The following is a 15,682-nucleotide window of genomic DNA, read 5'->3' as shown; positions in this document are numbered from 1 at the left end:
CATTTTGTTTTTGCTACAATAGCATAACTATTTTGCTACGAGTTCTCTGGCGAGGTTCCGGTGAGGTCTCCGGCGAGCTCCGTCTTTTTCTTTTCTATCGTGGTGAACCGTTTTTGCTACACTGAAGCGAAAAAAGAAAAGAATTTTTTGCTACCCGGCAGTAAAAAGTACACGTGTAAGCACGGACTGGGATTGGAAATCAAATCCCCCGGAGAACGACGCCCAATACGGTCCATAAATTAATCGGTATACTAAACCTTCCAAAGATAAGGATTTCGTTAGCAAAACCTTCCATAAGAAATGGAACGAACCATAATTCAGTTCACCGCCTCGGCTTGCGCTTCACGCGATCGGCCGCATTATACTGTACTATCCCGCCGCAAAATCCGTCTTAATTAATAACAGCCCAAACCATTCGTGTTCACGATTAAAATCCACCCAAAGCCCAGAGCCAAAACCCTCACCCAAGCCGATCACTCATGGCGGCGGCAACAGCGGCAGCGGCGTGCCGCAGGGCCATCTCTTACACCCTCCTCGGCCCGCCGGCCGAGAGCCTCCGCGCGGCAGCTGCGGCGGCGAAGGTGGCTGCGCCCGCAAGCACCGGCGACCAGTTCTTGGACCTGCTCGACGCCAACTTCAACAAGCCGCCGCCGACTCCCCCGGCGAAGACGCGCACGGAGAACAGCTCCCCGACGTTCGCCACCTCGGGCGACCCCTGCCTGGACTTCTTCTTCCATGTCGTCCCGGGCACCCCGCCCGAGTCCGTGTCGTCTCTCCTTGCCGACGCCTGGGCCAAGGAGCCGACCACGGCGCTCCGGCTCGCCTGCAACCTCCGCGGCGTGCGAGGAACCGGCAAGTCCGACCAGGAGGGGTTCTACGCCGCCGCGCTCTGGATGCACAACTCCCACCCGTCCACGCTCGCCCTCAACGCGCGGGCCGTCGCCGAGTTCGGGTACCTCAAGGACCTCCCCGAGCTCCTCCACCGCATCATCCATGGCGGCGTCTCCACCAGAACCCCCGGCAAGCAGGCCGCCCTGGAAGGACGAGGAATCGTGGCCCACCGCGCCCGCTTCCGATCACGTGGCACGCCTCGCCACTGGAGCAGGGAGGTGCGCCACCCCAAGGGCACGATGGAGAGACGCATCGCTGCCAGCAATAAGCGCGATCAGGAACTCTCGGCCCAGGCCGCCGTCGAGCGGCACAAGAAGCGCGCGGACGCCGCGGCCAGAGCCGTCGAGAGGTACGCCCGGGACCCCAACTACCGCCTCCTGCACGACATGACGGCGGATGTTTTCGCCGACCTCCTCGCCGAGGACATGAAGAAGCTCGCGGAAGGCAATATCGATCTCTCGCTCGCCTCGAAGTGGTGCCCGTCGATCGACACTTGCTACGACGGCTCCACGCTGCTCTGCGAGGCCATCGCGCGCCGCCTCTTCCCCAAGGGCTCGATGCCCCAGATCCCGGCGGACTTGCCGGACGAGCACTACGCCTACCGCGCGCGCGAACTCCTCCGCAAGGAGGCGTACGTGCCGCTGCGCCACGCCCTCAACCTCCCCGAGATCTTCATCTCGGCACGTGCGTGGGGTAAAGTGCTGTACACGCGCGTGGCCTCCGTGGCCATGAAGAACTACAAGGACCTGTTCATCAAGCACGACCAGGACCGCTTCAACAGCTTCCTCGCCGACGTCAAGACCGGCAAGGCGAAGATCGCGTCGGGCGCCCTGCTGCCGCACCAGATACTGGAGTCCGCCTTGGAAGACGACGATGAGGTCGCCGACCTGCAGTGGAAGCGCATGGTGGATGATCTGCTGGCGCTCGGCAAGCTCAACAACTGCCTCGCCGTTTGTGACGTGTCGGGAAGCATGTGCGGCCAGCCCATGGACGTCTGTGTCGCGCTTGGCCTCCTCCTCTCGGAGCTCTGCGACGAGCCGTGGCGTCACCGCGTAATCACCTTCACCGCTGAACCACAGCTGCACCACATCCAGGGCAGCACTCTATCGGAGAAGGCAGAATTTATCCGTAACATGGACTGGGGCATGAACACCAACTTCCAGGCCGTGTTCGACCAGCTCCTGTGGGTGGCGGTCGACGGCAACGTCCCGCCCGAGCGCATGGTGAAGAAGGTGTTTGTGTTCAGCGACATGGAGTTCGACCTGGCGTCCTCGAGGCCGTGGGAGACAGACTACGAGGCGATCACGAGGAAGTACACCGAGGCCGGGTACGGAGAGGCCGTGCCGCAGATTGTCTTCTGGAACCTTCGGGACTCGCATTCCGTGCCGGTGACGGCGGAGCAGAAGGGGGTGGCGCTAGTCAGCGGCTTCTCCAAGAACATGCTGAAAATATTCCTCGGCGGCGATGGCATCCCTTCGCCGAGGGCCGTCATGGAGAAGGCCATCTCCGGGCCAGAGTACCAGAAGCTCGTCGTGTTCGACTGAAAGAATTTAGGTCAGTTGGGTCGTAGTTGTTCGTTTTTTTTTCTTCATTATAATTCCTGCCTTCTGAAGAACTTGCAGCTATCGAATGAATCCTATCGTCACGTACGAATGTTATGAAAATGGAACAGATTCTCGTGTTTCTATATTTGAGCTTAATTCTTTTATGTGCTGCTCTATGGAGATATCAAGTTTCAGTTGTTGCTTGGTTCCTGTTCAAATCGTACGTGATGTGTATATATTATTACCTTTGTGCTCGTGGTATTAACATGTGGAAACCATTACTAATTCGTTGGTATTCTCATTTTTAATTGATTGATAGACGCAGATCGTGTAGACATGTATTGCGATTTGGTCACTTTTTTTTGGATATGCCTGCAAGAAATAAAAACACGATTCATGGTGTAGCTTGATCATATGCGCTCGTAATTTGCAATAATTTAGGTGTCTCTTCTGTTCATCTCCTTTGGATATTGGGGTTTTCATGCTAATTTGGACGATTTAAATCCTATCATTTTTTTTCCTATGAAGGTTCTTGGAATCTTGGGTCATAGGATGGGAATTACCAAATTACTATGGTTTCCTATGCACGGCATTACGGTCTCTAGGAATTAATTTCATCATCAGCTCAAAACCTATTTCCCCACTTTTTTTTTCCTTTAAGAACTCCAGTGCAGTCACTAGATTTTTGTCTAGTTTTTGTCCCTAATCCTGTAAATTTCATATGTACATTTTCCGTCAATCATTCAACATGTGTTGTTCTGTCTGACCAACAATCCAAAACACTTCTTCTAACATACATGTGCTTTGAAATCATGTAAAACTCCTATGCACGAAGAACGAATCCATGTGCTAAAAAATAATCATTTTGCATATGTGTTTCTGTCATATTCCTATATATATCCGCTATTCCTAGTCTCTGCCTGCAAACCAAAATCCTTGTCGTAAGAGGATATAGTTTAGGGAGGCTTGGGTCTCGTGTAATGGGAGTCCATACTTGGGATTATAATGACATCTTTGCAACTCAACTGTTGTGAATCAAGCTGAATTTTAGATTGGTTTGGTGTTTTGATTATATTTGTTGACTTTTTTGTGGCTTTTAAGAACTTGCATTTTTTGTTTTCATGGCTAGTTACTAGATGAATCAACTACCGTGTTTCTATTTTTGGGTAGAATTATTTAGTTGTGCAGGTTCTTCAATGAGTTTCAAACTTCCACTCCCACTTTCAAAATATCTTTATCTCTATCTATATACTATTAAAAAACTAGGAAGGTGTTCCATCGTCGAACAAATCTCATCCGTCGTCATTCACCCCACTCCTTCTCTTCCTTGGCGACTGCACTCCCCCACTGCAAATCAACCGAGGAATTGTGCTAATCGGTTCTCCAAGGACCCACCCAATCGATCCAAGCAGCGACTCATCTCCTTGTTTCATTCCCACTTTAGCCCCACTTCGGCGACAACATCGGCAACCTGCGTCCGGAGCGCATGGTGAAGAAGGTGTTCGTTTTCAGCGACATGGAATTCGACCAGGCTTCGTCAAGTCCGTGGGAGACCGACTATGAGGCACTCACAAGGAAGTATTCCGAGGCCAGGTACGGAGACACGCCACAGATTGTCTTATGGAATCTGCGGTGCTCCCGCTCCACGCTAGTGACAGCGGAAAAGAAGGAGGTGGCACTGGTCAGTGGCTTCTCCAAGAATATGCTGAAGATATTCCTCGGCGGCGAGGAGGAGGCCATCCCAGACATCCCATGCGAAGAGGAGGCTATACCAAACATCCCAACGCCGAGGGACGTCATGGAGAAGGCAATCTCTGGGCCAGAATACGAGAAGCTAGTCGTGTTCGATTGAAAGTATGTAGTACTTGCAATTCAGAATTTGGTGTGTTGGGTCCTTTGTGCTCGTGGTATTAACATGTCGAAACCAGTAATTCGTCGGTATTCTCATTTTTAAGTGGTTGATAGACGCACGATGTGTAGACATGTATTGTGATTTGGTAATAATTCTTTTTATATTCCTGCAAGAAATGAAAACATGATTCACGGTGTAGCTTATAGAGCTAAACAATGTGATCATTTGCTGATAATTCACAATAATTTGGATGTCTATTGGGTTCATGTCCTTTGGATGATTGTCATACTAATTTGGAAGGATTTAAATCCAATCTTTTTTTTTCTCTATGAAGGTTCTTGGGTAATAGCATTGGAATTACCAAATTACTGTGGAGAGAGATGCCAAGTTGGTAGTAGTGTTAAAAGTGATACAAGTGGAAAAAGTGGTACAAGTGAAAAAAATACATTTATTTTCCGATGCATACAAGTGGAAAAAGTGATACAAGTGGAAAAAGTGTGCAATTGAATAATACACGTTTGAATAATACAATCTCCGGGACGCCATCAAAGTGGAAAAGTCATCGACCTATAATGATGAAAGGAAATCAACACTTGTTCATGCGGTTATAACCAATATGAATTCTTTCATTATAATCGAACAATGAGAAGAAGACATAACATGACAATGTGATAAGGGGGAACCCAGCAGATCCTCCTAAGGTGTTGCCCGATCTTTCACAGCGAGAACCCGGGTAGATAGATACCTCCAATTACGCGCGGAACGCAACCTGAAGTAGGGGATGAATCCAACAAGCAACGAGATAAAGATCACCACGCCTCAATACCAAAGCACGACAATCCTTGATGAACACAAGAATCTCCGCAGCAACTATAATAGATAAATGGCGGCGCCGTTCCCGGAGGGATGCTTCACCAAGCACACACACGATAGCCTCTAGACTTAACACAAACTAGTTCTAACCCTAAAACCCTAGCCGTCCCACCCTTATATGAGGGGGTGGCCGGCCAACCCCTAGTGGGCCTCTCTACCTTGGTTTGAACAAGCCCAAACCAAACTAACTCAAATCAATAAAAACTCTAATTGGCCCACATATGATCATTACATAAAATAAGATAACTAGGCTGGTGGAGTCCTGAAATTGGGCTCCACATAGGCCTTCATGCCCGTATCACAATGACTGGCAGGTGTATGCTCAAGATCAATAGTGGTGCTTACCCAAACCCCTATATCCGGGGTCAGCCTACACACATGTAAGGGCACATGAACAAGGGGGACGATAGAAGCATATGCTTTTGGAAATTATAACATGAATACACAAAATGTTACCAAATTACTTTGGTTTTGTTTGGGAGGACTAAATTGGTTTCAAATGAATTGGAGACCACCCGAGATCACGGAATTAGATAAACAATTTAAGCAGGTTTACACTTCTTATTTCTAGAGATAAATTATTGGAAAATCAAGTGAACAACCCTATTATGTACTCTAACTACCCTTTGATATTATGAACCCTCTTGATATTAAATATAAAGCACACATATGCTAATGCTAGCTATTGACCCTCTCTCTTAGCCAGAGCGAAGACGAGGTTCAAGGACAAACTACTAGTTGATACTTTACACAATCTTGAATTATCTACCGATTTCACATAAAACTTGATTGTACTCGAGAAATCTTTCTCGAGTTGTATGTAATATTCACACACTCTAGAGCATTGCCCAACTTTTTCTTATATTTAGTAATACTTTGCAAGAAGATACATAAAGCAATATGACACTACAAGTTTTCTTATATTCATAGTGGAATCCATTATAACGACATACATCCAAAAGATAATAGGAAAAAGTTTCTTTCGACAAACTATAGAGTTCATGTTTAGTACCAAAAATGATTTTTTAACAACGAATTTCTTAGCATGACTATCATGTACCTTAATATAATTAGCGTCTATGCATTCCTAATGAAAAAATTATTATTCAAGATAGTATGTCAAATAATGTATATCAAGACAAACTATATATATTTAGTGACAAAAGAGTTAAGAAGAAGTAAAATTGTATAGTATAAATGTATTGGGCCAGCCAGAATTTGATGACCAAGTGAAGCTCGACATACAAATGAGCAATTGCTACGAGTTTCTTAATCTACCTTGTTAGCTTAATTTTGTAAAGAAGGAGCATTCAATAAAGATACTGCTTACAGCATGTCCATTGGATCTGTTTGTAACAGAAATGTAGCAACAAAAAATTATTTGTAGAAACAATTTATTTGTTTGGATACCGATGTGACAATATGTTTTGTTTGTTTGATAAAATTTTGCAAATAAAGGAAATAAGGAAAACGTAAAAGTTTGTCCAGTATTAATTATTCAAAGCAAACTCAAATAAAAAATACAGTATAAAATATATATACTTTCTTCAATATACTAAAGGACGTCATATATTGTTAGTTAATGAATTTCACAGTGAAAGCCAAAATGACGAAAATGCGTTTCTTTCACTTCTAGGATGATTGATGATTTCTCCCGGTGGACTAGTAAGAACTCTAGAATGCGGAATGATTTTTTTTTGGTACGAGTCGTGCTTGAGACGCTCTAATTACACGTCCAGTTTTATAAACAGGCTATTCATGTGGTCGATTCCATATACCCTGCAATCTTGCTTAATACTCCACGGACATGTCAAGTTCTTCATGTATGTTCACTAGCAAGTGGAATCTCTACAGTGTTCATCACTGTGAGTAGGTGTCAAGTGGGATCGAAGCAAAGTCCCACTTATAGTTCATTTTGCCTTTCTAGTATATTTTTTTGTCTTAAAATTTACACTAAAAAACTAAAAAGGTACTATAAGTAGATTTGGATGGGATATTGGGATCTCACTTGACATCCTAAGTGTGAGCAACATAGACAGTAAGGTATTTTTTCTTTTGAATGTGGTTATGTGTTAATTAAAAAATAAAGTCCGGATTAAAATCTTTCCAAGACGATCTTGATGAGCGGGTCGGAACTACATTTAGCATCACACCACCACTAAACTCTCTAAGACTAAACTGGCGGTGTATTGTGTTTCTGTCTTTACGCTGAATTGTTTTCATGTGCTTACTGTAACTTTCAAATTTTCACCTTTTGTAGATTCCATCTGATTTATGTTTCGAGGCGAACTGCAGATAATTCTACTACTTATCACTGTTTGGTAGGTACAGAATCAGAGATAGACTTATGATTTGCCCACAAAACTGCACTGGTGTTTGTAACAAAGCATAATGATTCAGAATTTACAGTTCAAGCAATGTGCTGATGAACTGCAAAGAATTACAAGGACTAACAGGTTACATTGTGCTATCGTATGAGATTGCTCTTTAACCCCATCCCAATTTGGGAGTAAGAATTTGCACCTTAATTGCTGCTCGCTCTTACGGCATTTAGCGTAGCAAAGTCTCGCCAACAAGACCACAAACTCTGATACACATGCGTCGAGCAGTCGGGTCCAAAGAATCATCTACACTAGGTGCACGAATCAACGAATCAATGTCACACCCTACGTCTACGACGTACACATGATCACTTCCGCTCTGCGCGTCACAACAACGCGGACGCCGCCCCGGAGGCGGTAGCCAGGGCCTCGCGCCAGCTGATGAGGATCGCGGTAGCAACATAGTGCGTTAGCGCACCGACGAGGACGAAAACGTGGAAGATCTGGTGGCTGTGCCTATGCAGTCGAACATCCCCGGGCGCCACCTCTCCAATAACCTTGCAGGGATAAACAACAAAAACAGCAGGCCACTCAACCCACCCCTTATATTAGATTGTGATAACATCACAAATATAGCAGTCCACCTGTGCTAGACTTGTACTCAAGTTCTAGCTGGCACATCATAAAAACATTCCCTTAATGGTGATCATAATAATAGTACTAAGTTTACACCCCTCTAATTAATAAAGAGCTCTTATCCATCAAACAAGATGTTGTGTTGAGTCTTGCTTCTTCTTACGCGCGCGGAGAATAGTTCTCAGTGAGGTGAGATCTTGTCTCCAGTTGCTCTCATTCCATCATCATGGCTGAGCTTCCTTATCATAACGACTGTAGGCCAGGAAGGTTAATGAAATGAGGCCTGCTCTCTTGATCTTATTAAGAACAATTCTTGATTTGTATGCATCGTACCTGTAGGCACATCAAATTAGATTACATCAACTCCTGTTTGATATATAGGAAAGGAAGAAGGAATAGAAAAATGTAATTATTTATTTGATGTCATACCAGTCAGAGTCGGCCGGTCTTGGGGTGACTCTTTTCGAAAGATGCAGGACTAGAAAAGCGTCGCCCCAGCTTCTGGTCTTAACATTGTTCTCCCCCTTAACGATCAAATCGTAGAGGCCATCTATCTTCTTCTGTATCTCGCGTGCAACAATTTCCGCATGAGCTTGCTGGATACATATAGATAGATAATGAACACCGATTAGATAAGAAGAAAAATAAATAAGCAGCCACTAATATAGATGTAGGCAATGACATATGTTAGGCATGGTTTCTAATTAAGGGCACTGGACACTGCTGAATGCGTAGGGGAACAAGATTTCAGAAGTGCTGGCAGTGAGCTTAGGAAATAATGGAATTGCTAAGTTTCAGTCACGTGCTTCACCGTTAGATTTTGTTTCTGCTTGAAGATCCGTGTTTGCTGTTGTTTGCACTTTGTTTAGACCCGCAATAAAACATATCTACCAAGACATAGTATGTTAATTAAGTCTCGAGCGTTAGTCACGCTATCTCAATTGCATGATGCCGGACGTGTCCTAATCGCTAAATCCTTTGTCTCGTGACATATTTGCGCACGCAGCAAAACAAGTACTAAAATTGAATCACGCGAGGTAGAAGATGTCAGCTCAGGTTATTTAAGATGTACCTCGTGGGTGTGCATGAGCCTTGGCCCGAGACGGCGTCGTCCGCCCGCTACCGCGGCCTCCGCTCGCTGGACCATGGAGCCCCCGAGCCTCCTCGCCGCCATCATCGGCCGCCCCTAACTCCTGAAACGCATGCGTCAAGTACTCGAGTCCAAAGAATCATCCACACTACATGCACGGATCAACGAATAGATGTCACACCCTACGCCTACAACATACACATGATCACATTCCGCTCTGCGCGTCACAACAACGCGGACGACGCCCTGGTGGCGGCAGCCATGGCCTCGCGCCAACCGATGAGGATCGCGGTAGTGTCGTAGTGTGTTAGTGCGCCGACGAGCATGGACACGTGGAGGATCTGGTTGTTGTGCCCGACGCAGTCTAATATCCCTGGGTGCCACCTCTCCAACAACCTAGCAGGTATAGACAACAAAAACAACCGGACACTCAACCCACCCATTGTATTAGATTGTGATATATCATCACAAATATAGCACTCCACGTGTGCTAGACTTGTACTCAAGTTCTAAGCTAGCACATCATAAAAACATTCCCTTAATGTAGATCATAATAATAATAGTAGTAAGTTTACATCCCTCTAAGAAAGGGCCCGCTTATCCATCAAACAAGATGTTGTCTTCAGTCTTACTTCTTCTTAGGCGTGCGGGGAATAGTTCTCAATGAGAGGTGAGACGTTGTCTCCGGTTGCTCTTATTACATCATCATGGCCGAGAGCTTCGTTATCGTTCGAATAACTACTGTAATAATCCGCGGCCACACAGGTTAATGAAACGAGGCCTACTGTCTTGATCTCATTAAGATGAATTCTTACGTTGTGCAGAACGCACCTGCAGGCACATCAAATTAGATTACATCAACTCCTGTTTGATATATAGGAAAGGAAGAAGGAATAGAAAAATGTATTATTTGTTTGATTAACCTGCATCAACTCCTCATATGTACATTTTCCAAGCATCATTCAACACATATGTTTCTCTTCCTGAGCACCAATCAAAAACACTTCTTCTAACATACATGTGCTTTGAGATCATGTAAAATTCCTATGCATGAAGAACAAATCCACGTGTTCAAAAATAATCATTTTGCATATGTATTTCTGTCATATTCCTTTATAGGGAGGCTTGGGTCTCATGTATTGGGAGTCCATACTTGGGATTACAATGCTCGACATCTTTGCAACTCAGCTGTTGTGAATCAGGATGAATTCTAGATTGGTTTGGTGTTTGGATTATCTTCTTTGACTTTTTTGCGGCTTTTAAAAACTTGCAACGATTTTTTATATATTTTCATATCTTCTTTGACTTTTTTTATATATGTCTTCCGCAGCGAGGCGGAGCGGCGGAAGTGGAACCGCAGCAAGGGCCCGCGCAAGCGTAGCGCTCGCCGGTGGACCAACTGAGGGCTCACGCCCCCAGGGAAGCTCACCCGCTACGGCAACCAGGCGGAGAGCTCCTCTTCCGGGCAGTCCAGCCGCGCTCCGCGGCTGCCCGTGGCGGCGAGCGTCGAGGAGGACGACCTCGTCCCCGCTGGCGATGAATAGAAAGATTTGAAGTAGAACCTCGGTAAGAATTATGGAACAGGCCATCTCGGTTATGACCGTTACGTCTGGCGATCCCGCTGGCGATCGCCGGGTACGTGCCTCGCGATCCGGCTGACGATACCTCCTCAATGATCGGGACGTCGTTCCCTCGGGCGTTTCTTGGCGCATCGGCCGCTGGTGCTTCCCCAACATCGGCGGCGGCTGTCGAGCCGTCTCGTCTTGGTAAGTTCTGGGTCCTGGCCGATGAGGATGAGGCATCAAGCTCAGAGGAGGAAGAAGGAGCTGCTGTGTATGCTTGCAACTTCAGATATCTTTGCCGTTCTCCCTCGCCGGACGCTGGCCGAAATCTCGTCGAGTCGGCGTCTGGTTTGGCTCGACGTGCTGAGAAACGACTCGAGAGATAGCGACGTCAGCGTGCTGCAGCTCGGAGTTCGCACAATCTGCTTGCAAGTACGTCCTACAACATGCTCGCAGGGTGTATATCTCTATCCATCGGTACTACTCTATATTGCACCGGGATTCAGAAATGATTCTTTATTTATGTTTACCAGGCTACGCTATAAGCTTCTCCGCACAAAAGGTAACTAACTGGACTGAGTCCATATAACAAACCCCACGGAAATTGTGCATGCTATTTATTAACCGCCGCGTCGCATTCCGCGATCTATCCCCTCATCTCCGGCGCGACGCAGGCCATCTACCAATTTGCCAAGACCTTCGCTCCACGTCACTGATCCGTGCCCTCAAACATTACGGCCGTCCACCTGGCTGAAGATTATGAAGCAGAACTCAGATCAATCTGTCGTTTCCCGCTCTCCCTCTCACAAATCCAAAACCTTCCTCCACCTATAAAGGAAAGCCATGGTTACCGCCGCGGGCGGCAGCGCGTGCCGTGACTTATGACTTTGGACTTTGGCGAGGAGAGGAGAGGAGAGGGCATGTCACTCTGGACCGCCTCGACGACGGAGGCAAGGCAACAAGTAGCAGGCCGGCGGCAACCTCCTTCGCCAATCCCATAGACTCCACACGAGCGGAAGCACCGTTTTAAGTTAGTAATTTCTTCATGCCGGCTACACATTTTGAGTTCCTTTTTTTCTTCCCCTTCTGACTCCTAACACCACGAGAACTCGTCAAACTTGGTGACATGGCGCAGGCGTTGTGAAGGATTGGAATCGACTCCACCGTCCGCTGAGTCGTGGTGCCAGCGAAAACGAACACCGGAATTACAAGTCATTGACATCCTCCCTTTTACTGTCTTCATCGTCTCCAGCCTCCAACAAGTTGAAAACACGGAGAGTACTTCTTTTTCTGGCACGCTGGAGGAAGCTGGCGAGTGCGGTCTAGTATTAATTGTCTTCCTATGTGGTTCACACAGGAACTAGAAGTACAAAACTAGCAAAACTAGTAGCTGAGCTTTCGACACCCTGTAGTGCACACATGAACTAGAAGTACGACCAAACTAGCACAACTGTTTTCTAAAACGCGTGCATTTGCAGGTGAACCGGATTGACTGATCTAATCGGTTCTGATCACGGATTGACTGATCTAATCGGTTCTGATCACATTTTCTGTGTGCGTGGTTTCAACAATATCCTGGAAGAAAATACAAGTAGCCAGAGCATATATAGTTCCCATGCCTTTTCAACCTCATGGAGAAAAGAAACAATTTGCAAAGAAAATGAGTATGTGCACAACTACATGTTCACCCTTGATATATGCACAAATGTCATTCTCACCTGCCGGCAAACACAAAATAAAAGAATAACCGAGAAACAAAAAACATGTTCAAGAACAAAACGTGCTTGGTCCAACAATCGACCAGGCCAGCATCAGCTTTACTCATCAATCAAGTCCAAGAATTAATCAAGGCACATGACGAAGGCTGCTGCGCATGGAGAACACGATTCTGAAACTATCATATACATTAGAACCGTAAGCTCATGTGACAGTTCAAATATAAAACGTGCTTGGCCAAGGTTCTCTCATTCTTTGGACATTCAGTCATATATCTAATAGGTGTTACAATATAATGCACACATCACACAGCTCATGTGACAGTTCAAACAGAATCATTGGTCCAACCAAACACACTCCCACTACAAAAAAAAAGGATGAAACAAACGTCAACCACCACTCAACATTACAAGCAACTTAAATCACACACATGTCGCCTTGGCCAGCATGGCAACGCCGGAGCCAGCACAGCTTCCTACGTCACTCTGGACTTCAAAGCGGCCACATAGTCCTGTCAGCAAGGGAGTCCGGTGGAGCACCATCTCGTCCTGTGAAAAGAGAACCAACATTGATAATGGGTCCAAAACCTATAAAACAAAAGCATATGGATTGTTGATTGTTGGTTTGATGAATGGAGCAAAGAGTTTACAGGTTTGGAAGCTTTTTTTAGAGGGAATAGCTTCGAGTTTTATTACTGCCTCGGGAGTGCTAGGATTTCGAAGTTATAACAGTGAGATCCTACATGATTGTTGGTTTAACACCAACAGCAATGAAACTATGATTGATGATTTCCAAAGTACAAAGATATTTAAGTCAAATATCATAAAGATAAACTTGCATAGCAAATATCATACATCCTCCATACCGGTTTATTGGGCTTATTACAAGAAACTCTGCGACCTAGGCGCGCGATAGGGAGAATTTTCTTCCCCTAATCTCTCATGTAACTCACATTTCAATTCGGTAATTAATGCGAAGAGGTTAATCAAGCGTCGATGCCTATTTTCTAGACGCGTGCACTGGTCTATGACAGCACCCGTTTGCATGCCTTCCTAGGTACCAATCAGGTCTGGCGAATTCGTGCATGCATGTACCGTCTTCCCATAACATCCCTAATTAACGTGGCATTAAATTGTAATTGAGACTAATTTTAGGGTCTATCCTAATTTCATTGGAAGCCCAATAACCCGGTATGGAGGTAGTACTTCGATTAAGACAATGGTGCATACGGCAACTGAAAGTTCCAAGCTCATTTTTGTTGTCTCCATACTGAGAACACCAGAACTCGGATTGGAATAAAAAATTCTGTGTAACTGGAAGTAATCAAAATAATAATTGTGTTATGGTTACATTACCTACTCACATGATGGTCACGACTAGATCATATATAGGCACAAAAGATGTGTCACCACCGACAATTTAGAGAAGCGAAGATGGCATCATAATCCAACCTGCACTACGTGCAATAATGCTAGCGAGAGTTGTGGAAATTAACACTAGATATAGGAGTATATCTTATATGCTGGACGAAGTGGAAATTAACAAGAACAGATTAATATAACACGATGGAAGTGTGCAGCTATAAGGACCATGATAAACTTACCTCCTAGACTATTTTGAGCAAAGTGCAGTGGTGCCATTTACTACTTGCCCAATTTCAAGAAATAATAAAACTATGCACTATCTTGGAGTTGAAGATGTTTTTTAAGATTATACTAACCTATGGGTACCATGTCATAGTAGCGACCACTTGAGGCTTTGGTCTCACCGACACAACTATTGCCACCAATGCCATTACACCAAACAAGTATATGATTGCTGGGTTCGTATTCACTCTAGGACAACTACTTCTCCAAGTTTCTCTGGCCAAAAAATAAGAAGACACGAGATTAGAAAACAAGACAGAGTTATTATCATCTGAACAAGAAGAGAGGGGAACAAGAGCACTTGTACCGACGACATTGCCTTTTTTCTTTTTGCGAACCTAAAGGTCACTTTAGTCCCATCCGTGAAATGCAAAGTCGCCACAATTTGAGCACACAACTATCTTAATTTCCAAATATTATGCAGACCTTCATTTTTGTACATGTGCAACTTAAAAATAGGGAAATGTATACTTGTACTAGTGTGAAACTAGCTGCCATGCAAACAAGTAGTGGAGTACACTCATCTCATCTATCAGTAGTAAGCAACAACAAATGAATATCATCAGATCAGGATTGGGAAAACACAATGCAACTAGCTAGTAGAGTTATCTGACTTGCTTAGCCAGATCAATTCTGACTTTCAATTTAGAAGAAAAAAAACTAAAGAAAGAGTGCAGGGGAGTGCCAATTTTTTTGGCATGACCTTGCCTGTTTTGGGGCCATCCAAACCTGCACAACAAACAATATACTAAACCTAAAACAGTAGTCACAACCCATGCGACACACAATTAAATTGAATTACCGCAACAGCAAACAACAAACAAACAACCGGCAAGGAAAGGCAAAGCTCATGCGCATGATGAAAGTTTCCGCAATCACATCCTAGCCTAGGCCAGTTACTTACAGCACAACATGCATCCTGCATTACGACATGCTTCCAAGGTTATTACCCTTCTCCATGTTTTCTTGCTTCCTTCCAAGTGATGAAAGCATCAGGCTCTGCTGGTTCCAGCTACTACCCTCCTTGTTATCCTCCAACAAGAACACAAATTTATGGTCAGCTGTAGAGCAGAATTAGCAAGCAATGCAACTAACTAAACACATGCAACCAAATATAGCGGCAGATGGTACAATAGACTTCACCTCACCACATTAAGATGGATTTTACAATATTCTACTAACACCACCATAAATTCAATTGACAAGATATGATAATAATACTACTAGTCAGCGGGTGGGCACAAGCTTAGCATCACTATGTAAACAAAACTGAGAGGTTTACTAACAGCACATGTAGTAGTTGTTGATGGTAGCATCGACGATCATCTAGATTGGGTTGGCGGCGTTGGCGCCACAACATCGATCACTTGAGATTTTGGTCTCACCGACACCACCAACATAACACAAAAAATATACGGTTGCTGAGTTCGGATTCAGCCTTGGCCAACAACTTCTACAAGTTTCCCTTGCCAAAACTGAAGAAGACACGAACGCGCATTAGAAAATGAGACACGATTATTATTATCTCGACAAGCAGAGGGAAAAAAGAGC

The 15,682-nt window shown here is 45.1% G+C and overlaps 1 protein-coding gene across 1 annotated transcript; it reads left to right on the top strand.

Annotated features, from left to right (window-relative positions):
- The first annotated feature begins 479 nt into the window (after positions 1-479).
- Positions 480-2,435, top strand: LOC124663158. Its single transcript, XM_047200891.1, has one exon. It carries the CDS (start codon positions 480-482, stop codon positions 2,433-2,435), a length of 1,956 nt encoding a protein of 651 aa, XP_047056847.1.
- Positions 2,436-15,682: the final 13,247 nt, after the last annotated feature.

Source organism: Lolium rigidum, chromosome 1, assembly GCF_022539505.1.
Source record: "Lolium rigidum isolate FL_2022 chromosome 1, APGP_CSIRO_Lrig_0.1, whole genome shotgun sequence".
Lineage (NCBI taxonomy): Eukaryota > Viridiplantae > Streptophyta > Magnoliopsida > Poales > Poaceae > Lolium > Lolium rigidum.
The sequence above is the reverse complement of the archived record's forward strand: the minus strand, read 5'-3'. Positions and strand labels throughout refer to the sequence as shown.